This window comes from Sciurus vulgaris (genome assembly GCF_902686455.1).
Source record: "Sciurus vulgaris genome assembly, chromosome: 14".
NCBI lineage: Eukaryota > Metazoa > Chordata > Mammalia > Rodentia > Sciuridae > Sciurus > Sciurus vulgaris.
The window spans coordinates 2,466,047-2,491,283 of record NC_136475.1 but is presented as its reverse complement, the minus strand read 5'-3'; the positions used below and the strand labels follow the sequence as shown (position 1 = coordinate 2,491,283).

The following is a 25,237-nucleotide window of genomic DNA, read 5'->3' as shown; positions in this document are numbered from 1 at the left end:
GGACAGAGGGGATGAAAAAGAAGGGGGAGGGAGCTGAGCCCTGTGACCCCCTATCTTTCCATGTGTGCTCTGTCCACATGAGAGATGAGCAGGTCTGCCCTCCAGGATGGGGCAGGTGAATTTGATTAATATGAGATAGAGAAGAAGGATCAAGCAACCTGCCTCTGATCAAGATTGTCACAATGAAAGACAAAGATGCTGTAGAAAATATAAAAAGGGTCTCTCATACTTACAAAACAGAAATCCTTTAAAAATTGATACTTGTGTTATATAACTTATATTAAATTTAACTCATTTGGAAAAAGAAAGAAAGACAAATCTAATATGACTCATTATGAGACTACATAACCTTGAATTTCTCTGTCATTATTTCAGGATCCAGTGGCGACATTGTGCTGACCCAGACTCCTCTCTCCCTGCCTGTAACCCCTGGACAGTCAGCCTCCATCTCCTGCAGGTCCAGTCAGAGCCTCATCTACAGTGATGGAAACACCTATTTGTCTTGGTTTGTACACAAACCAGGCCAGTCTCCACAGAGACTAATATATTGGGTTTCCAACCTGGACACAGGGGTCTCAGACAGGTTCAGTGGCAGTGGGTCAGAGACAGACTTCACACTGAAAATCAGCAGGGTGGAGGCTGAGGATGCTGGAGTCTATTACTGTGCACAAGGTACACTTCCTCCCACAGTGGTGCAGCCCTGAACAAAAACCTCCTGCCTGGGTGGCCCAGCTGCCACATGTGCTACTGGTCTGGCAGCAGCTCAGCAGATGCTCTGAGTGTATGAGAGGAAGATGCTGGGGACTCAGGGAACAGTGTGCAGCTGAGGGCTGTGGACCACGACTGCCTCAGCCATAGCTCAGGCCAAACCCATTCATGGCCCTGTGAGCTGCAGCAGCCTGGCCTGGCACATGGAGGACAGGAGCAGAGGGGTCCAGGTGCCTCTGATGAACAGACAGGATGAGCATGGACACTGCCCATTGAGCAGGACGTGTGTCCTGGGTGAGAGTCTGACACAGGGGGACGATGGTGTAGGGAATTCTTATGGTTCCTCCATGCTTGGGATTCAGATCTAATTACAGACACCAACAATGTTTGCTATAATTAATAACAGGAAAATTATGAAAACGGCTCCTAAGTGGTCTCTCAAACTTGCATCTCTTACTATTGCAGCATTCAGCTCAGAGACAGTGAAGATGCAGGTTCCACCCCCTGCCTGTCACCTCTCCACCACCTGCCAACACCTTGAGAAGGATCAGAGTTGGAAAAGTGACTCAGTCTCCTAGAAGGTGAAAGTGGCCCTGGTGATGAAGACCACATGCAGGTAATAGGGCCCATGGTCCATGCAGTGAAAGCCCAGCTCCTGTTTATATTCAGGTTTTATTTTATATGAGAAGATTAACTTATGTGGAACAAAATGTATTCACTATCCTTAAAGTTTATAAAGGGAATTTCTGTGGGTGAGTAATTCTGAAAATATTTGGAATCCCAGGTGAAGGAAGACATTGTGGCAGAGGGAAACTGATTAAAAGCAGGCAGCTGGCAGCAGTGAGAAGTAAAAAAAATAAAAAGGGATGGCAAAGCTGTATTGCCCACTGGCTGTGTGAAGCAATGCAGGTTCCCTAGAGGGAACACAGAGAGTCAGGTACCTTACCTCATATTAGCATCATAGAGGGGTGGCCCTGGATTGAGAATTTAACTGTTCTTGAATATCCATGAAGTGTAAGAGTGCTCATGCATATGAGTTATTTCTGGAAAAATAAAGAGTTGTTCTTTTGTTTTCTCTTTCAGAGTTTTTCCCTGGTAAAGTGTGGTTTGTGAAGAATCAGTTTTCTGTAACAGGTAAAACAGTCTTCAGTACATCACCCTACTTTCCTGGGCCTCCTTTCCAGCAGCAGCAGCTCAAGGCCATGGTGCTCCACATGGTGCAAACACAAGGGCACAGAGCCTCCCCAGCCTGGGCTCCTGTCTGGCCTGTGTGCAGCAGCCCTGCCTGGCCCTGGAGGACACTAGCCTGAGCAAGATTCTCTGGTGGATCTCAGATGTTTAGGCAGAGGTGACCTTCTCACTCCCTGAGTGCTATGAAGGCACAAAAGAAAACATACGGGGCTGCAGTGAGAGGCCATGGTTTCCTCTTCACTTCCTATAATGCTGCTGTCTTACCAGGTAAACATGTACAGCTACATTCATGCTTGAAACAGATTAGCCTTTCAAAGCCTGAGGCCATGGTGAGGATTTTGCAGGGTCATGTCGCCCTCTTGTGGGCAAAAGTGGGATATCTTAGCAGAGAATTAAGTGAGAGGAACCTCAAGGTGAGCCCCCTATGTGTCCACAGGATCCTGTGCCCTCTACAGCTCCAAGAGGACAGCTCGCCCAACTGTCCATCTCATTGACACAAACACTCAAACCTACAGAGATTAGAAACCAGATGTCACGCATGGGTTCCAGGGAATAGGGCAGTGCAGAAATATCTAACGAGGTCACTCTCTGAGTTCAGGAGAGCTGAGGCCAAATCCAGGAGTCAGCTGCTAATCTCCTGCCCCATCCTCCTTCTCCACTCAAGTAGCCAGAAAGACAGAAAGATAAAACACATCCACCCTAAAATTTTTAAAAATAATCTGTTTATTTAAGAACATGCTTTAAGATGAGGATTCTTTTCTCCTCTAAGATCAGTGTAAAGTGAGTACATTCCTCCATTTCACCACTCTTGTCTCTTGGACAACTTTGAAACTAAGCTTGTAAACTTGTCTTTTTCTCATAATAACTGAATTTGTGCCCTTTATTCTGAATGTGTGTGTAAAGTTAACCTAACACTTCCTCCATGAGACATTCAAGTGAAAGCTCACTGCAGAAAGATGCTGCATGAGGTTGCAAATCTTCTCAGAGCCTAGTCTATCCACCTTATGTGCTACAGCTTTACCCCTCCAACTTCCCAAGAGCAATGAAGAAACCTCCCACTAGTGGCAGCATGAGGAGCAAGACCAGAGACTGCAGCAGCATCTAGACTCCATCAGGAGCAATGCCTGGTGTGCCCTGCGCTCTCCATTTCAGGAACATGGTCCAGACACCTTCTCATGCAGGTCACAGAGCTCCCCAACAGCTGCAGGATCTGAAAGGAACTGTCAAAGGCCAGTGCTCACTGCTGCCACCTCCTGGGAAGGTCTCCACACTGCATGTTCTCCAAAATGTCCCTCCTCCTTCCAGGAAGGTTGCCTTCCTTCTCCTGAGGCCCTCATGTGATGCTCAGCCAAGCTGCACAGCTCCTTCAGCATCACAGGGTGTTGAGCTATGCCGAGCCCCACCCCTCACCAGTGCTTCGTCTTCATCTTCATGTAGGAAACGGGCTCACACAGAACATGTGACTTTGCCTGGTCCATCCTATGAGATTCCTAGTGCTCTGCCCTCATGGGAGACACACTCCAGACAGCTCAGGGAAGACGGCGCCACACACTGGTTGCTCTGTGCACTGCAGCAGCTTGCTGTCTGCTGCTCAGATGGTCTTTAACAACCAGCTTACTACCCTTCCCTCACCTTCCATGTCAGGTTGCTGACAGAGAAATATAATGCACAGGTGGAAGTATCTTTCAAAACCAAAATGTCACAGTCCAAACCTTTCCTTATTGATATGTCTTTCTACATAATATAGATCCTGAGTTTCTCATAATTCTCACTTAAAATATTGAAATGTTTTTGCATTCATTTTAATTTTTTAATGTTGCATTAACATATAATTCATGCAAATACACATTGGAGACCTCCTAACATTGGCCTCCAAGGCAAATGCCACCCTGGCCTCAGCCTGCTCTGCAGCATGAGCTAGGATGCCAAGAGCACAGGTGAGTTCTAAACACCAGAACCCTGTCTTCCTGAAGAGGAAACTGGGCTGGGAACACCTTGCCCCTTATGGAAAATGCAGGCCTGCAGCTGTCCCTGGGAAGGACTGTGCTGTGTGCTCAGGTTCTGCCTTCTTCTGCCACAGAGATCCTCTTGACCTGTCCACACCACACAATCCAAACTAATCTCATGGCCAGAAAGAAGAATGAAATGGTGGCATTTGCTGGTGAATGGACGGAACTGGAGAGCATGATACTAACTGAAATAAGCTAGACTCAGAAAGTCAAGGATCCAGTGTGATCTTCCCTATGCAAATTCCAGAGCAAAGGAAGGGCAAAAAGCAGGGAATCTTTTGTCATAAGGACAGAGGGAAGAACAGTGGAGACGGAGACAGAGATGGAGGGATGTTAGAGAACAAGCAAGGGAGGGAGTGTGGGATGGATGTGAACACATCACACCTTGTGCTTGGACACAGACATTAGTACTGACAGTCATAATCTTCCATGGCCTCAGCCTGGAGGTGCTGATGGTGAGAGTAAAATGTGTCCCTGACCCACTGCCACTGACCCTCAGTGGGACCCCTCTGCCTGTGGGATACCCAGAAGATGATCAGCTTAGGAGCCTGCCCTGGCTTCTGCTGTACCAGGCCAACTCATCCTTATGATCAGAATCCATAAGAGACTCTCGCTGGACTTGCAGCTGATGGTGACCCTCTCTCCTGCAGACACAGCCAGGGAGCCTGGAGTCTGAGTCATCACGATGTCCCCACAGGCACCTGAAATTAGGATGAAACATAATCAAACAAGCACACACCATCATACACCATATAATAGGCTATTTAGAATGTGCTTTCTAATGATGATTCATGATTCAATTAGACTCATAAATAGACATTGTTTCACACTAAGTCATAATCTTTAAATAACATTATAAATAATTGAAATAATTTTTATACCACGACGCAATTTCTGATCACTTGGTGACACTTTTAAAATCCTCACCAGAGACCCAGAGCCACAGGAACATGCACACCTGGGTCTGGGACCATCCTCCTGTTCCTGCCTTCCTGATGACCTCAAGTCTCATGCAATGTCTACATTTATACAATGTGCGCAGCTGGGTGGGGCAGGCAGCATCCTGTGCAAAGCAGTCAGCACATTTTGGAGGGAATGGCTGGGGAAGGATCTGATGTCAATCAAGAGCCAAATGACCAGAAAGTGTCGAGAGGGGAGCAGAAAACATGGAACTCAACATGCAAGATGAAAGAGAAACGTGATTGATGGGTGAAGGAACAGAGTAGTTTGATTCAAACGTGTGTTTCTGCATTGAGTTCCACAGAACTGAGAGGCACCTACCTCACAACAAGCATCTGTTAAAATGATAAAACATGCCAGAGAAACAGCAAATCGGCACACAAAACAGCAAGATGAAGGAAGGGAGGGGAGGAAGATGGAGGAAAAGGTAAAAAATGAAAAGGGACAAAGAGAAGTGACAGCCTTGGGGCCAGTTTCCATCACATATGACCAGGAAAGACCTGGGCTGTGGTCACCTTGTCCCGTAGGGTCTGAGCAGCACTGCCCACACCAGAGCTCCAGGACCTGGCTCTGCAGCCACAGCCAGGAGACAGCCCACCACCCACTACTGGGGAGGCCTGCAGGACCCCTTCAGGGCAGGGGGCAGGCTCTCAGCTAGACTCAGTGAGAACCAGGACTCTGCACTCCACCCTCCCAGGACTGCCAGGAGGGAAGCAGGCTCTGAGTACCTGGGAGATGGAGAGGGAGCAGCAGGACGTCCTTGGACAGTGGGGGCTGCCCCCACCCTGCCAAGGGTGCTCTTCAAAGAGCATGATGGACAGGGGAAGGCCCCAACCTGCCTCACTCCAGCCTCACTGCTGAGCAGCCATGGGGACCCTCTGAGGAGGCAGGGCCACCCCAGCCTCTCCAGTCCTCACACGTGGTTCCGGAAGGCCCCAGAGACCACAGAGTCAGAGCATCCTGCCTCCAAACTCAGAGGATAGCTTGAGTGGGAATGAAAACAACAGAAACAAGACAGTGGAGAGTCCTGACAGGTGTCAGATTTGGATCTGTGAAAGCACATGGAAAAAGAAATTATAAAATGACATGATGGACCAGGACATGAAACTAAAAATTAAACACATTAATCAAATAAATATTATTGACACATGGGATATTCCACATCCAAAGCAAATTATTTAATTTGCTGAGAAATTTTCCCAATAAAGAAGAAATTATAGAGTCGTTGAAATTTTTCCATATATATGTTGATTGCTTGTAGGAGGTTCTTCTCATTATCCAAATGCAAATCAAAACTACCCTAAGATTTCATCTCACCCCAATTAGAATGTCTATTATCAAGGATACAAGCAACAATAGGTGTTGGCGAGGATCTGGGGGAAAATGTACACTCACACATTGCTGGTGGGACTGCAAGTTGGTGCAGCCACTCTGGAAAGCAGTATGGAGATTCCTTAGAAAACTTGGAATGGAACCACCATTTGACCCTGCTATCCCACTCCTTGGCCTATACCCAAAGGACTTAAAATGAGTATACTACAATAATGCAGCTACATCAATGGTTATAGCAACTCAATTCACAATAGCTGTGTTGTGGAACCAAACTAGAAGTAGGTCAATAAATGAATGGATAAAGATACTGTGGTGTATATACACAACTGAATATTATTCAGCCATAAAGAAGGAGAAAATTATGGCAGTTGCAGGTAAATGGATGGAGTTGGAGAATATCATTTGCAGGTAAATGGAGGTGGTGAAATAAGCAATTCCCAAACAAAAATAGGCCAAATGATTTCTCTGATGATTGTACATAATGGTGGGTAGGAGTGACAGAAGAATTGAAGAAGGATGGATTGTATAGAGGAAAATATGGGGTTTGGAGGGTGTGGGGGAAGGAAAAATAATAGAATGAGAAGGACATCATTACCCTATGTACATGTGTGATTACACAAATGGTATGACTCTACTCCATGTACAACCAGAGAAACAAGGTGAAACCCATTGGTGTATAATGAATTAAAATTTAAAAAGCAGAAATAATATTGAGAACCAAGTAAGTTTTAATTTTCTCATTTAGTCATAGTGATCTCCCATTTTTTTTACCCATTAGGATAGTATGGTGACACCACTTCTCAGTTATAAAGATGAAAATAAATACTATACTTAGATTCACACCTCTGGGATTGCTCGGTACTCCAACATGAGACCACACAGTCCCAGGCTAGAGGAAGTTCCTAGTTTTCCAGAGAAATGAGGTGAAAGATCAGCTATTTCGCTTTACCCACTTCCAGCCAAGCTGTCCTGCCCTCCAGACCTTGTCAATCTCTAAACTTCGAAAATCAGTTCCAACCCAGTTTCTTTCATTTCATTTTCTTCTGCTCACTAAAAAGAGGCAGATGGAGAACCATGTCTCCAGAATCCAGAAAGCCACCCTGCAAACACAGCTGCTCCTCACAGGGCTCAGAGGGAGCTGCACACTCAGGACAGGACAGCCCCAGAGGTGTATTCAGACCAAGATAGACCATGGCAGGGGCCTAAGCTGGTCAGGGCCCACAATCTATGTTCCACACTGTGCAGATGGTGTGTCAGATGACCTGGGCTTGGGGAAAAGCAGCACATATTGTTGACCAGAACAGCACAGGCTCATGCTCTACCAGCTAGGGAGGAGGAAGTGCAAAACCAACGTCCGTGTGCACTTGATCTAGAACCCTGTCCCAGGTGAACCACTTGCAGCAAGTCCAGGACAATATCAGGGCAGCTGGAATCACCCTGACAGAAGAGCATCCTGGAATCATCCTCTTTTAGCAAGGAAATCTCCTGTTAAACCAGGACTGTGACACCTGTTGCCCAGGGTCTCAGACAAAAGCAGCAAAGGGAGAAATATATTCTCTCTCATCAAAGAGAAAGAACTAACAGAATGCTCCCTTGTCCTCTCTGGGGTTCTTCTATTGGGAAATATTTAGATGACTTACATGTCACACACATGGAGATGACCAGGACCGGATGTCCAACAGTTTGTAGACCCAGTCCCTGTAATTTCGCTCTCGCTGCCTCAGCTGGACATGTCCCTTCTTCTCTGGCATTGGGTAGGACTGCTGGATCTGCAGCTGAAATGCAGATTTCTTTGCCACCTGCTTCTTTTGACACTTGTGGTCTTCATTCATTCATGAGGTCAGGAAAGGGGATGTCTAACACCGTCCCTGACATTCTTGTATTTCTCCAGGTAACAGCAGACACCAGAAGTTCTGCATCGTCCTCAACCTCATACTGTGGCTAAGAGAAAACTCAGAAGATCCATAATTGTGAGGTGGGACAGGTCTCCTTGACTCCTTAGCTGGGAGGCAGCCAGTAGGGTGGCCACTCTCCTCCCTGAGACTGACCTGCAGCCAAACTCCATGTATTTGAGTCTGTGCTGTCTCAGGGTGGCAGGCCCTGGACAACATGACCCCCCACATAAGCAGGCTTCCATGAAGTCCATACTACAGGCAGCTGGGGCTGTTCTACTGTATTTGTTTCAAATATGCAACACATTTGATGTCCCTAGCCTTACAAGGAAGCCCCCACCCTCCCGCACTCTTTCCACCCCAGCACCCACCAGGACATTTGCATGCTGCTCCCTGGGGAGGACCTGCCTGCAAGGCTGACATAAAAGCTCAGCTCTAACCTGCCCTTCACTCACCAGGACTCCTCAGCTCACCTTCTCAAAAATGAGGCTCTCTGCTCACCTCCTGGGGCTGCTGATGCTCTGGATCCCTGGTGAGGACAAGGGGAAGAGGAAGAAGGGGGAGGGAAGTGAGCCCTGTGACCCCCAATCTTTCCATGTGTGCTCTGTCCACATGAGAGATGAGCAGGTCTGCCCTCCAGGATGGGGCAGGTGATTTTGATTAATATGAGATAGAAGAGAGAAGGCTGCGGTCTCAGCGAGTGATCCATTCCTCTGTAGGAGGTGACTTGACGAGCTTCATTCGGATAGGATGAATCGTGCAGGAATTCCTTCCACCTTTATGGCCGTCAGGTGGTCAAGATGATGGAGGATCCTCTGCAGCTGAGTGTCTGTCCTTCCTTTTGGAATCCTTTGATGTCTCCTGGCTGGAACGAGTGTTGGAAACCAGTGGATCCACTGAACTTGTTCTCAAGAAGGAATTTACAAGCCTTTTCTTGTATCTGCTGGAGAGACGTAAATAGTTTACAAGAGACTGCTGGCTGACTTCAGCCACATGAACATCAGACACCCAGGGGACAAAAGGGGTGGCTTCCCACACAGGATTTCAAAGGAGAAAGACCTACCATGTAAGGGGTGTATTGGGCCAACAAAAGAGCAACTGGCAAAAGCATTAGTCACCTAGCACTGGTCTCTTTCAGACAGAAAATCAGTAAATTTCTTCTTTCCCCAATGGGCTGTTGCATGTAAATCCAAATTTAATGTTTTTTCCCAAAAACTTGGGGTATCCTTAGTCCGGAGTCAGGCAGGATCCACCACCCTTCTGATTTTTCTCCCACTTTTCTTTAGCCTTCTCCTCTTGTCAATAGCGTGAGAGGGAAGAAAGGCTGGTGTTGGGATGTGGAGCAAAGGCAGCATGGTGGCTGGTTCTGATTTGGAGTCCAGGGCCACTTGTTGATTATCCCATCAGCAAAATTATTGCCTCTGATGACTGGAGAGTCTCCTATTTGGTGACCCCAGTGGAGTATGAGAGCCACCTGCTTAGGTCACCAAGTCACCTCAAGGAGGGCTGATCTTTCCTCTTTGTTGTTATGGACTTTCCCTCAGCAGTTAGTGGTCCCCTCCCCATCAATGGCTCCATGCACATGTAGGGTAGCAAAAGCACACCTGCTGTTGGCAGTGCTTGAGCCCAAGTGAATTGTTTCCCTTGGGACCACAGCTCCCATTTCTGAGCCCTGTTTGTGACTTGGCTGCTGCCATCTGTGAACAGGACGGCTTCAGCCTCAAAGGAACGTGGGTCAGTCAGGCCTCCCTGAGCTCACCTGGTCAGGCATATCCTCACACTCCTGGAGGGGCCAGTGTGGCTGCCCTTGGGCTTCAGCCAGGCTGCATTGAGGGCCCTGTGGGGACAAAGGTGAGTCTAGGTGGTCAAGCAGCACTCTGACATTGAGTAATGTGACTAGCCTCCCATCTATCTAGTGCTGCATTTAGGAGGGTCTCTGCACAGGGTGGGGTTGTCACTGAGAGGGAGTGTCCCAAGGTTAACTCATCCCCTCTCAGACCATAAGGGCAGTGGCTGCTATGATACCTAAGTGGGAAGGCCATCCAGAGGCCACTGGGTTTAATCTTTTGGAAGAGATAAGCATAGGCCTTTTAGGCCCTGGATCTTGAGTCAGAAACCGCTTGACAACTTTGCTTGATTTTTCCTTTTTTTTTTTTCTTCCATAAACAAACTGAAGGGCTTAATGACATCACTTTGAAGTTGAATTTTGTCTCTTTTTAGACATCATTTTATAAAATGTACATATATTGTGTCCTGAGCCTATATGAATGCTACTTAACATGACATTGTATTTAAAATATGAATAATTAAAGAAAGGCTGACAGAGCCTTTAAGGTTTATGTGTGGAAAACAGGCAAAAGTTTCATGGTTTATATTATTACCCTTCAATTGAGCAGGATCGCATTATGATTTACAAATACATTTACATTTTTATCCCAATGTAAAAGGTAACATAAGGTTTAGCATTGGTTACAGAACATTAAATGATATAAATGAAAGTTTTAAAAATTGTTCTCCTTAGAAGTCTAAAATCAGTATTATAGACCACTATAGTTTGGAGAACACCAGCTTGATTAAGTGTTCCCTTAGCCTTTTATGTTGAAGGTTTGTATGCATGGGAGATATGAACCTATTTAATATACAAAGAAGAATAATAGCACCACAGTTACATTGATGTCTTTCTACTAACCAGGCTGAGTTTCTAAAGGAAACTTTAGATTTTGCAATACAATACAATACTCTAATATAACAATTGTTGTTTAACCAGAGTTGTACAAACCCTAATTTTTAAGACTGCTATTTCGAGAAGGTAAAACAACACACACAATGTTAAGAGTAAATTAGTTTTAAGAAATCTTTATCATTTTAACATATAGATTTAACTGTCATTTATATCAGTACATTAATATTTGACATTAGGGAAAACCCTTGAGTAGCTTTAACTGATTGGGATCCTTATATATAACTAACTTAGTTATGCACAAACCTTTTTATCACTTAATTAGTCCCTCTTGTTGTTTACCATTACTTTACCAGGTAAAAGACTTTCTTACCTAGGATTGTTTTCCTTTTTTTTTTTTTTTTTTTACTAAATATATTTTATATGTAGAACTCTTTAATTTTTTTATAACTATGGCAACCTTCATTACCTTAGGGTCAGAATCTTGGCTGACTTGAGTTGTATCCGTAATACACTTTCACAACCATTTTGTAGGGTTCAAAACAGCCATTGGACCCCATATGGGAAATGATCAGGATGTCCAGGCCAACCAGCTGTGATATTTCACACCTTCTGCAATTCAGAGGTCCCCAGTCCCCCATTTGGCCACCCCACATTGAAGTGGGTCATTCTAATTCACATAGGGTTTGGAGGCCTCCCAGTGTTAAAGGCACCCCATAATCAACATGGAACTCTGATGAGAATTTGTTAATATACATTCCAGAGGGTCAGATGCCCGGCAAGACTGGTTAGATCCCATGGTAGGACTAAGGGTTAGAGCAAAGGTAGAAAAGGGGTAAACTCACAGACAAAAATGTAACCAGACACTGAGACAGTGAGTCACTGATGGACCCCACCTGTCAGGGAGAGGAGAAGGTTTTCTCTCTGAAGCAACAATGAGGGAGCACGGACTCAGACACAAGACAAACACGTGATCAACTACAGACAATTTTCCAAGAGAAACAGAGACTCTCTCCTCCCATTCTCAGTCTCCACACCATTGTCATAGCCTATTTATCAGAGGGCCTGTGCCAAGATGGCCCCTTGTCAGAAAACCAACTAACTGAAACACCTACAAGGCTTTACCATCAACCTAGTTGACACACCTCTGACTCTCCATTCACTGGAGGTGAGTGAAGCACCACAGAGGATTTAGCACCAACCTAGTTGACACACTTCTGGGCTTTACATTCACACCAAATGGACAGAACAAATAAGGAACCTCCCAGCACGTACTCTCATCTGTTCCTCTTCATGCTGGGCTCGAATCAGTCACCATGTCTGATCCAAACCACAGCAAAACCACAGTGGAGGGCACTCCTCTCAGTATGTGGAGTCATGGTCCTGGGCAGCTAATAGCCACAGCATGGACTCTGGATTATATTTCACTGGGGCCTCCAAATGTTAAGGTGACTTTCCAATAACTCAAATAAAACTCTGGGTCCTTTTGAAGTGAAATCATAGGATGTATATTGGTCAGGGTCAGGGAAGCAAAAAGCAAATAGTTCTGCAGTCTCCAACACCCCCATGGGGGTTAACTGCCCCTTAAAACTGGAATACCACAAACAAGGGAGGAGGGGTGGCAGTTACAACCACAGGTTACATGAAACATGATTTCTCAGAAATTCTTAGCACGTGTTCAGACTGGCAAGCTCACATTCCATAAGTCAAGGGTATGGTGGTCAGTGTGCAAGGGGGGATGGGGAAGGGGTAACATCCATGGGAGTGGGCTCACGAGGAAAGGGGGATGATTTCACACAGGATGATTTCTCTGAACAAGAGAGGGTCAGATTAGCCTAATGTTCCAATGAACCCATAACGAGCTTCTATTGTAATTCAAAAATAACTTGAAAAGGACTCAGTGCCCAAATGATGAAGCTTACATTATTAATACTGATCCAATAATAAAACATGCTGGAAGAAACAAAGTATGTAAAGAGAAGAGGAGAGAGAAGGAGGGACAGAGGGAGACAGTTGAGGAAGAGGAACAGAAACAATGTTTGAAAATACTAAAAAGCAATATTCTTTTTTTTTTTAAGTTTTAACATTAAACTTTACTTGTGTGTTAAAAGTGAAATTTATTATAATACAATAAGTTCAAGTGTCATGATTAAAAATGCCAGTGAAAATTACAAAGTATCTAAATAATTTTCCCAGTATAAATATTGCAAACAACTTTTAACGATTCTATATGTACACAGAATATTGAGAACATAAAATCATGCACAAGGTCAAAAAACAACATTGCACATTATTCTTTTAGATATCACTTTTCTCTTCTGGTCCCAACATCACACCAACACATGAAGGGTGTGCTGATTACTAAGCTCACAGCCCATATATTACAGTTTGGAACATTTCACAAACACTAAGGAGTCTGAACTCCTCCTAAACATAAGGTCAGATGAGACTTTTTTTTTGCACAAATGAGCAGGACACCCAGAGAGGGTAAGTGATCAATCCAAGGGGAAGACAAGGGAGCTAGGTAAGATGTTTACTCCTCACCAACAAAGTTCCTCAAATTCTAGTGTGAATGATTCACCTGGGATCTCATCAAAATGCACTGGGTCTGGGTGGTGGTAAAGGAACTTCAGATTCTGCATTTCTAATAAGCTCCTAGGAGATGCTGATGCTTTTGGTCTATGGACCACATTCCAAGAAGCAAAGGTCTACAACACAGAGGGAGCCATTTTTCTGGACCATAAGAGACCTACTTCAATGTTTTCACCTACCTAACTAAGCACACCTCCACATAAAAGGTTTAGATGCCCTGCACAAGTGAGCAGCTGTCTAAAAGACTGTGTTAAAAACACTTTCTGAGAGCATCATAACTATGTGAACAGCCAAACAAATAACATAATTCAACTTCAGTAAAAGCAGCGGTTCATTATCTACAAATAAAACTAATCTTTTACTTAGGAAGACTTCCTTAAAATCATCGTGATATAAAGGTATAAAAAAACCAGCATATTAAATCCCATAGTACAAAGCCACATGTACACACGTATACATACAGTACAAATCTTAAGGAATACAATGCTCTCTATCAAAATAAAGTGCTACCACTGCTCCCAGCTAAAATCATCTCCTCTTCCAAATACAAGGAAAAAACCTTGAATTGTAAGAAAAATGATAGCATTGCCTGCCAGCACAAGGCCACAGGCTCCCCATTTGATCACAGCCACACGTGCAAGAATAACAGGAAATCCAAAGGCAGAAACAACAATCCCAGTAGTGAAGAAATACGCGAGTTCCCGACAGGCACTACTGGTTGCGTCAGAGTCATATGTGACTCTTTTGGCGATGAAATGAGGAATAGGTGAGATGGCGAGGAAAATCAGGACGAACAAGGGCCAGTAAACACCATAATCCTCCAAGGCACATCCCAGCATAAGAAAAGTCAGCCCAATAGCCCCAGTGAAGGATAATGCCACAAGAGCTTTAACGCCAGCCATGTCTCCCGAGCTAGGGCCGCGGCTGCTTCCGGCTTCCTCCCACCCTAAAAAGCAATTTTCAACCTAAAATCCTGTAGCCCGAAAATTGAGGTTTTGAAGTAAATATAGAAACCTTTTCACACAAAACCTGAAGAACACATCCTGGGCCTTTGCACAGGACAGGAAATGACCCATGACACTTCCACACAAAGGCAGGTGGCAGCAGAGCAAGGCCTCCTTTGTACAGAGGACGTAAAACAAGGAAAGATTGACAAAACTGCCTTTTCATATCTAAATGTCTTCAATATTTAACCAACTGTGTGCTCACAACTATAACAGGGCAGCATGGGGTGTGTAGCATCCAAGAGTCAAACGCCTGACAACAGCACAATTGAAACCCCTTTCCTGCAGAATCATGGGGCAGAGAATGCTGAGAGGAAGCTCCAGGCAGGGGGCCTCCAGAGGAGAGTCAGGAACAGGCTCTGCCTCCCAAAGGCCCAGTTCCCTGCCCCCCAAATCCCCTCCAGCCGTTCAACACTTTGCCTCCTTATAGAACAGGGCTGCCTGTTCCCAAACCAGTGCCAGAAAGTATCTCTGAGTGACCTGAGAGGCCAGAACCCTGAGAGTCTTGCCTGCTGACCACTCTGGGAGGAGAACTGCTCCAGGGGAAGACAGAGGACTCCTGGTGAGGACCCTCAGGCAGCCCAGGGCAGGGCAGGGTGAGAACCCCAGGCCCTGGCCAATGGCAGCATCCACTGGCCAATGTAGGGAAGGCCCCTGGGTATCCAGCAGAGAAGTCTCTCCATGCTGCACCTGTGGTTCACGTCCCACACACCTGAAGACACACCTGGAGCCAGAACCATCCAGGAAGCCACTCCTGATTCCTCACTCTGAGAAACAGGGGGAGAGTGAAAAACTATGGTTTAAGCTACTGGTTGGGGCAATGTTTTACACAGAAACACACAGTGCATGCAGAGGAAAAGAAAGAAGTTCCACAAAGTATTGACAACAGTGCTTCACTGGACTGACATATGGTAGAATGTATGAGAGCCTTGCATAGGTTAGATTATATGAGGTTTTCTGACAGACTGCAGAATTGTTCTTTGTTATCGAGCCTACTATTTGTCTTATTAAACTGTGATTTTTTTTTTAAGAGAAGGGTTTTGAGGGGTTTCAAGATGGCAGCCTAGAGGGTGGCTGCATTTCATGTTGCTCCAGGACTCAGGATCAAAGAGGAGATATTGAGAGATTTGGGACCAACTCAAAGCAGCCGGGTGAGTCTCTCATTGGGAGGCGTCCCGGATGGGGCGATAATCCTGGAACGCAGGGAACTTTGTGAAGCAGAGCTGCTGGTGAGACACCCCTCCCCCCACTGGAGCAGTGAACTTGGACAACTGGGAGCATCATAGAGGCGGCCGCTTAGCACAGCACTAGGACTCGGAGCAACCACTGGGGCTCCAAGCGATGGCCCAGAGGAGGGGCTGCGAGGAGAGCTATTTGGACTCAGAGCAACCATTCCTGAACACCGGGGCCTGCCCGGAGGAGGAGGAGGACGAGGAGGAGGAGCACGGCCGCTTGGATTCGGAGTGACTGCACCAGAGCTACAGGTGGTTGCCAGAGGAGGAGCTGTGCGGTGAGCTGTTTGGACTCAGAGCGACCACTTCTGAACACCAGGGCCTGCCCTGAGGAGGAGGAGGAGGAGGAGTGCAGCGGGTCATTGGACTTGCAGTGACTGCATTAGAGCTCCAGGCGGCTGTTCAGAGGAGGAGGCGATTGGTGAGTTGTTTGGACTCAAAGCAACCACTCCTGAACACCGGGGGGCTGACTGGAGGAGAAGCGCGGTGGGTCACTTGGTCTCGAGTGGCTGCACCAGAGCTCCGGGCGGCTGCCCGGAGGAGGTGTGCAGCGGACCACATGGATTCAGAGCGACTCAGAGCGACCGCTCCTGAACACCCGGGAGGTTACCTGGAGGAGGAGGAGGAACGGGGAGGGTCACTTGCACTCGGAGTGACTGCCCAGGGCTACGGGCGGTTCGCGGGAGGAGGAGGCTCGCAGTGAGTTGCTTGGACTTCTAGTGACCACACCAGAACACCGGGCGGCTGTCGGTAGGAAGAGGCGTGCAGCGGGTCGCTGGGATTCAGAGCGATTCTACAGGGCTCCAGGTGGCTGCTCAGAGGAGGGCATAGCCAGGCGATTAGAAGCAGAGCAGGGTCCCAGGACCTAGGAGGCTTCCTAGTGGAAGAGCTGCACAGAGACATGCTTAGGGGCGGAGCAAAGGTTCCAGGACTGCGGGCAGATTCTCTGAGGAGGGGCAGCCTAAGGAGATTCATCTGCAAAGGGTGAGGCTCCCAGGCCCAGGAGGTAGGGCCAGGCCCCTGGGAACTTTGCAGAGGAAGGCAGCCCAGCCCAGGCAGTAGCTGTAAATTGAGGGGAACCTCTAGGAGGGGAACTGACCAGCGAGACCTCCCCACCGCGTGAGTCTTCCCTGCCAGGTGAGGTTCCTCACAAGGACGGTAAAATGAGACACAGGCCCAAACAGGCCTTGCCTCAGCCCGCAGCCTAGTTCCCCTTTGGATGACCATTGGTCAACAAGTGGAGGCACCTCTGCCCACTAGCAGGGAATATACCCCACCTGAAGGCCACCAATCCTAGAGAGGTAGCTTCCTTGTGGAGCACCGCATTATCAACTTCCTCCAAGACTTCAGCCTACTGAAGGCTAAGAGGGGATATACTAGAAATCTTCAGGGACATTGTAAGTCAATAGAGGAAATCTGCAATATGTCAGTGGTCCACTGACACCTGAACAATATGAGAAAACAAGGAAAGAAAATGCCGCAAACAAATCTAGATGTTACATCAATAAAACCCTATGACAGCATGGCAGAAGAAATGACAGAAAAGGAGTTCAGAATGTACATAATTAAAATGATCAGGCAAGCAAACGATGAGATGAAAGAGCAAATGAAAGCATTGAATGATCGCACCAATCGACAGTTAAAAGAGCAAATACAGGAAGCAAAAGATCATTTCAATAAAGAGTTAGAGATAATGAAAAAAAAAACAAAAAGAAATCCTTGACATGAAGGAAACAATAAACCAAATTAAGAACTCCATAGAAAGCATATCCAGTAGGATAGAACAAGTGGAAGACAGAACCTCAACATTGAAGACAAAATATTGAACCTGGAAAACAAAGTTGACCAAACAGAGAAGATGGTAAGAAATCATGAACAGAATCTACAAGAACTATGGGATATCATGAAAAGGCCAAATTTAAGAATTATTGGGATTGAGGAAGGCTTAGAGAAACAAACCAAAGGAATGAACCATCTATTCAATGAAATAATATCAGAAAATTTCCCAAATCTGAAGAATGAAATGGAAAATCAACTTCAAGAGGCTTATAGGACTCCAAATACACAAAATTACAACAGACCCACACCAAGGCACATTATAATGAAAATACCTAACATACAAAATAAAGACAGAATTTTAAAGGCTGTGAGAGGAAAGAACCAAATTACATTCAGGGGGAAACCAATATGGATATCAGCAGATTTTTCAATCCAGACCCTAAAAACTAGAAGGGCCTGGAACAACATTTTTCAAGCCCTGAAAGAAAATGGATGCCAACCAAGAATCTTATACCCAGCAAAACTTACCTTCAAATTTGACGATGAAATAAAATCCTTCCATGATAAACAAAAGCTAAAAGAATTTACAAAAAGAAAGCCAGCACTACAGAACATTCTCAGCAAAATATTCCATGAGGAACAGATGAAAAACAAAGAAGCAAATCAGCAAAGGGAGGAATTATCCTAAAGGAATTCTCAAATAAAGGAGGAACCAAGTCGTGTCAAATAAATAAATAAATAAATAAAGTTTTAAAAATGAACCAAATGACCAGGAAACCAAATCATATCTCAATAATAACCCTGAATGTTAATGGCCTGAATTCATCAATCAAAAGACATACTGGCAGATTGGATTAAAACGAAAGATCCAACAATATGTTGCCTACAAGAGACTCACCTCATAGAAAAAGATACCCATAGACTAAAGGTGAAAGGATGGGGGAAAACATACCATACACATGGACTCAGCAAAAGAGCTGGAGTATCCATCCTCATTTCAGATAATGTGGACTTCAAGCCAAAGTTAGTCAGAAGGGATAAAGAAGGACATTTCATACTGCTTAAGGGAAGCATAAATCAGCAAGATATAACAATCATAAACATCTATGCCCCAAACAGTGGCTCATCCATGTATGTCAAACAAATCCTTCTCAATTTCAGAAACCAAGTAGACCATAACACAATAATACTAGGTGATTTTAACATGCCTCTCTCACCACTGGACAGATCTTCCAAACAAAAATGGAACAAAGAAACCATAGATCTCAATAACACAATCAATAATTTAGACTTTACGGACATTTATAGAATATACCATCCAAACCAAGAGCGAATACACTTTCTTCTCAGCGGCACATGGATCCTTCTCTAAAATAGGCCATATATTATGCCACAAAGCTAATGTTAGCAAATACAAGAAGATAGAGACACTACCTTGTATTCTATCAGATCATAATGGATTGAAGTTAGAAATAAATGAAAGAGTAAAACACAGAAACTATTCCAACATCTGGAGATTAAACGATATGCTATTATATGATGAATGGATAACAGAAGATATTAGGAAGGAAATTAAAAAATTCTTAGAGGCAAATGAGAACAAAGAAACATCATATCAAAATCTCTGGGACACTATGAAAGCAGTACTTAGAGGGAAATTTATTTCATGGAGCGCATTTAATAAGAGAAGTAAAACTCAACAAATAAACGACCTAACACTACAGCTCAAAGCCCTAGAAAAAGAAGAACAGACCAGCACCAAAAGTAGTAGAAGACAGGAAATAGTTAAACTCAGAGCTGAAATCAATGAAATTGAAACAAAAGAAACAATACAAAAAATTGACAAAATAAATAGTTGGTTCTTCGAAAAAATAAACAAAATTGATAAACCTTTAGCCACACTAACAAAGAGAAGACGAGAGAAAACCCAAATCACTAAAATTCGGAATGAACAAGGAAATATCACAACAGACAGGATTGAAATGCAAAACATAATTAGAAGCTATTTTGAAAATCTATACTCCAACAAAATAGAAAAATTTGAAGACATCAACAGGTTTCTAGAGGCATATGAATTGCCTAAACTGAACGAGGAGGACATACACAATTTAAATAGACCAATTTCAAATACTGAAATAGAAGAAGTCATCAAAAGCCTACCAAAACGAAAAGTCCGGGACCAGATGGGTTCTCAACCGAGTTCTACAAAACCTTTAAGGAAGAGCTCATTCCAATACTTCTCAAAGTATTCCATAAAATAGAAGAGAAGGGAACCCTCCCATACTCATTCTATGAAGCCAATATCACCCTGATACCTAAACCAGACAGAGACTCATCAAGGAAACAAAATTTCAGACCAATATCCTTAATGAACATCGACGCAAAAATTCTCAACAAAATTTTAGCAAATCACATACAAAAACATACTAAAAAGATAGTGCACCATGATCAAGTGGGTTTCATCCCAGGGATGCAAGGTTGGTTCAACATCAGGAAATCAATAAATGTCATTCACCATATCAATAGACTTAAAGTCAAGAATCACATGATTACTTCAATAGATGCAGAAAAAGCATTTGATAAAATACAGCACCCCTTCATGCTCAAAACACTAAAAAAAATAGGGATAGTGGGAACATTCCTTAACATTGTAAAGGCCATTTATGCTAAGCCCATGACTAATATCATTCTAAATGGTGATAAACTGACAACATTCCCCCTAAAAACTGGAACAAGGCAGGGATGCCCTCTTTCACCACTTCTATTCAACATCGTTCTTGAGACACTAGCCAGAGCAATTAGACAAACCAAAGAAATTAAAGGGATACGAATTGGAAAAGAAGAACTCAAACTATCCCTGTTCGCTGATGACATGATTATATATTTAGAGGAACCTGGAAATTCCACCAGAAAACTCTTAGAACTCATAAGTGAATTCAGTAAAGTAGCAGGTTACAAGATCAATGCTCATAAATCCAATGCATTTTTATACATAAGTGATGAATCTTCAGAAAGAGAAATTAGGAAAACTACCACATTCACAATAGCCTCGAGAAAAATAAAATACTTGGGAATCAATCTCACAAAAGAAGTGAAAGGCCTCTACAATGAGAACTACAGAACACTAAAGAAAGTAATTAAAGAAAACCTTAGAAGATGGAAAGATCTCCCATGTTCTTGGATAGGAAGAATTAATATTGTCAAAATGGCCATACTACCTAAAGTGCTATACAAATTCTATGCAATTCCAATTAAAATCCCAATGACGTACCTTACAGAAATAGAGCAAGCAATTATGAAATTCATCTGGAAGAATAAGAAACCCAGAATAGCTAAAGCAATCCTTAGCAGGAAGAGTGAAACAGGGGGTATTGCAATACCAGATCTTCAACTCTACTACAAAGCAATAGTAATAAAAAGAGCATGGTATTGGTACCAAAATAGACAGGTAGATCAATGGTACAGAATAGAAGACACAGACACAAACCCAAATAAATACAATTTTCTCATACTAGATAAAGGGGCCAAAAATATGCAATGGAGAAAAGATAGCCTCTTCAACAAATGGTGCTGGGAGAATTGGAAATCCATATGCAACAGAATGAAACTAAACCCATATCTCTCACCATGCACGAAACTAAACTCAAAATGGATTAAGGACCTCGGAATCAGACCAGAGACCCTGCAGATTATAGAAGAAAAAGTAGGTCCAGATCTTCAACATGTCAGCTTAGGACCAGACTTCCTTAACAGGACTCCCATAGCACAAGAAATAAAAGCAAGAATCAATAACTGGGATAGATTCAAACTAAAAAGCTTTCTCTCAGCAAAGGCAACTATCAGCAATGCGAAGAGAGAGCCTACAGAGTGGGAGAAAATCGTTACCAATCATACTTCAGATAGAGCACTAATCTCCAGAATCTATAAAGAACTCAAAAAACTCTACACCAAGAATACAAATAATCCAATCGACAAATGGGCTAAGGAAATGAATAGACACTTCACAGAAGAAGATCTACAAGCAATCAACAAACATATGGAAAAATGTTCAACATCTCTAGTAATAAGAGTAATGCAAATCAAAACCACCCTAAGATTCCGTCTCACCCCAATTAGAATGGCAATTATCAAGAATACAAGCAACAACAGGTGTTGGCGAGGATGTGGGGAGAAAGGTACACTCATACATTGCTGGTGGGGCTGCAAATTAGTGCAGCCACTCTGGAAAGCAGTGTGGAGATTCCTTAGAAAACTTGGAATGGAACCACCATTTGACCCAGCTATCCCACTCCTTGCCCTATACCCAAAGGACTTAAAATCAGCATACTACAGAGATACAGCCACATCAATGTTCATAGCTGCTCAATTCACAATAGCCAGACTGTGGACCCAACCTAGATGTCCTTCAATTGATAAATGGATAAAGAAACTGTGGTATATATATACAATCGAATATTACTCAGCCATAAAGAATGATAAAATTATGGCATTTCCAGTCAAATGGATGAAATTGGAGAATATCATGCTAAGTGAGATAAGCCAATCTCAAAAAGCCAAAGGACCAATGATATCGCTAATAAGTGGATGATGACACATAATGGGGAGAGGGAAGGGTTAGTGTTAGGGTTAGAGTTAGGGTTAGGGAGGGGGGCAGGAATGCAGGAAGGAAGGACTGTATAGAGGGACAAGAGGGGTGGGAGGAGTGGGGGGAAGGGAAAAAATAACAGAATGAATCAAACAACATTACTCTATGTAAATTTATGATTACACAAATGGTTTGCATTTACGCCATGTACAAACAGAGAAACAACATGTATCCCATTTGTTCACAATGAAAATAAATAAATAAATAGATAGATAGATAAATACAAAATACATTAAAAAAAAGAGAGAGAGAGAAGGGTTTTCCTCACAGGTAAAACTCTTCTTCAATAATCACTCACTTTCCTCCAGCCACAGTGAAGGCCATGGTCTCCAAATGGCGCAAACACAAGGTGACACAGGCTCCCCATCCTGAGTCCCTGCATGACAGTTTAAAGCAGCCCCTCTGTGACCCTGCAGGACACAGCCTGGGCAAGATAAGTTGGAGTCAACTGTGACACGTGGGACAGTGGTGACCTCTTCACTCCCTGAGTGCCTTGAAGCACAAAGAAATCCTGAGTGGCTGCAGGGAGAGACCACAGTGTCCTCTTCACTTCTGATAATGCTGCTGTCTTACCAGGTAAAAATGTGAAACTACATTCATGCTTGAAACACATCAGCCTTTCAAGGGCTGAGGCCTTGGTGAGGATTTTTTGCAGGTTCATGTCGCCCACTTGTGGGCAAAAGTGGGACATCTTAACACAGAATTAAGTGAGAGGAACATCAAGGTGAGCCTCCTCTGTGTCCACAGGATGCTGTGCCCTCTGCTCCCCACACTGATGTTCTACAGCTCCAACAGGACAGCCACCCACCTGTCCATCTCGATGACACTGACACTCCAACCCAGAGAGGAGCTCAGAAACCAGCTTTCATGCCTGGGAACCAGAAAAGAGGCCAGAGCAGAAATGTCTAACCAGGTCACTCACTGAGTTCAGGAGAGCTGAGGCCAAAACTAGGTGTCAAGCCCTAATCATGTGTCCATCCTCCTCCAGTTCCAAGTCCAGAAAATCAGAAGTATAGAAGACGTTCACTGTGATTTGTGGTGCATGTGGTCCAGGGTCTCTGACAAGAACAGGGGAAGGAGAAAGGAATTGTCTCTCATCTATAAGAAGAACTAACATAGTAACTTCCCTTGTCCACTCTCTCCAGTGGCCTCAAGGTGTTCTTCTCTTGGGATGTGGTCAGATGGCTCTGAGTGTCACAGATGGCGATGACTAGGACAGGATGTCCACCAACTTATAGACCCAGCTCCCAGGAATGTCACACTCACTGCCCCAGGTGGACATGTCCCTTCTCCTCTGAACTTGGGCAGGGCTCCTGGGTCCCCAGGTGAAACACAGGTTTCTTTCCAACAGCTCCTTTTGACCCTTGTGCTCCAGTTTCATTCACTAGGACAGGAAAAGGTGACGGCTAACACTGCCCCTGACATTCTTGTATTTCTCAGGTGACAGCAGACTCCAGAAGCTCTGCCAATACCGGAACTCCATGTTGTGGGCAGAAGAAGGTCAGAAAATCAATACCTGTGAGGTGGGACTTGCCAGACTGTCTCATTAGCTGGGAGGGAGCCAGCAGCATGGCCCACTGAAGGACTATCCTGCAGGCAACATCCATAGTCCTGGATCTGTGCTATCTTAGGATGGCAGGTCTAGGGCAAGATGACCACCACCGAGCCAGGCCTCCATGATAGGCCTCCTGTCCACAACACAGGCAGCCTTGGCAGTTTCTCTACTATATTTCCTCAAAAATATAGAAACACTATATGTCCCCTGGGCTCAGAAGGCAGGCCCCACCCTCCCTCACTCTCTCCACCCCAGGACCCACCAGGACATTTGCATGCTGCCCCCTGGGGAGGACCTGCCTGCAAGGCTGACATAAAAGCTCAGCTCTATCCTGCCCTTCACTCACCAGGACTCCTCAGCTCACCTTCTCAAAATGAGGCTCCCTGCTTAGCTCCTGGGGCTGCTGATGCTCTGGATCCCTGGTGAGGACAGAGGGGATGAGGAAGAAGTGGGAGGGAGCTGAGCCCTGTGACTCCCTATCTTTCCATGTGTGCTCTGTTCACATGAGAGATGAGCAGGTCTGCCCTCCAGGATGGGGCAGGTGATTTTGATTAATATGAGATAGAAGAAGAAGGATCAAGCAACCTGCCTCTGATCAAGATTGTCACAATGAAAGACAAAGATGCTGTAGAAAATTTAAAAAGAGAGTGTCATACTTACAAAACTGAAGTCCTTTAAAAATTGATACTTGTGTTATATAACTTGTATTAAAATTAACTCATTTGCAAAAAGAAAGAAAGACAAATCTAATATGACTCATTATGAGACTACATAACCTTGAATTTCTCTGTCATTATTTCAGGATCCAGTGGGGACATTGTGCTGACCCAGACTCCTCTCTCCCTGCCTGTCACCCCTGAACAGTCAGCCTCCATCTCCTGCAGGTCCAGTCAGAGCCTCATCTACAGTGATGGAAAAACTTATTTGAACTGGTTCATACACAAGCCAGGCCAGTCTCCACAGAGACTAATATATGAGGTTTCCAACCTGGACACAGGGGTCCCAGACAGGTTCAGTGGCAGTGGGTCAGAGACAGACTTCACACTGAAAATCAGCAGGGTGGAGGCTGAGGATGCTGGAGTCTATTACTGTGCACAAGGTACACAATCTCCTCCCACAGTGGTGCAGCCCAGAATAAAAATCTCCTACCTGGGTGGCCCAGCTGCCACATGTGCTGCTGGTCTGACAGCAGCTCAGCAGATGCTCTGAGTGTGTGAGAGGAAGATGCTGGGGACTCAGGGAACAGGGTGCAGCTGAGGGCTGTGGACCACGACTGCCTTGGCCACAGCTCAGGACAAACCCATTTATGGACCTGTCAGTTGCAGCAGCCTCACCTGGCACATGGAGAACAGGAGCAGAGGGGTTCAGGCACCTCGGATGAACAGACAGGTTGAGCATGAACACTGCCCATTGAGCAGGACCTGTGTCCTGGGTGAGAATCTGACACAGGGAGGCGATGATCTAGGGAAATCCTATGGTCTCTCCATGCTTAGAAAATCTATTCTTTGTGAAATTGGGATTCAGATCTAATTATAGACACCAACCAGTTTCTAGAGACATATGCTCTTCCCAAACTGAACCAGTAGGACATACACAATTTAAACAGATCAATATCAAGCAATGAAATAGAAGAAGCCATTAAAAACCTACCATCCAAG

The 25,237-nt window shown here is 44.7% G+C and overlaps 1 protein-coding gene and 1 gene segment (V, D, J or C); one reads left to right on the top strand and one right to left on the bottom strand.

Moving 5' to 3' along the window:
* The window catches only part of LOC306643750 (immunoglobulin kappa variable 2-29-like), a 458,283-nt gene that overhangs the window by 285,209 nt on the left and 147,837 nt on the right, over window positions 1-25,237 (top strand).
* Window positions 12,899-14,304, bottom strand: LOC306643754 (leptin receptor gene-related protein-like). Its single transcript, XM_079110018.1, has one exon. It carries the CDS (start codon window positions 14,264-14,266, stop codon window positions 13,871-13,873), a length of 396 nt encoding a protein of 131 aa, XP_078966144.1. The 5' UTR covers window positions 14,267-14,304; the 3' UTR covers window positions 12,899-13,870.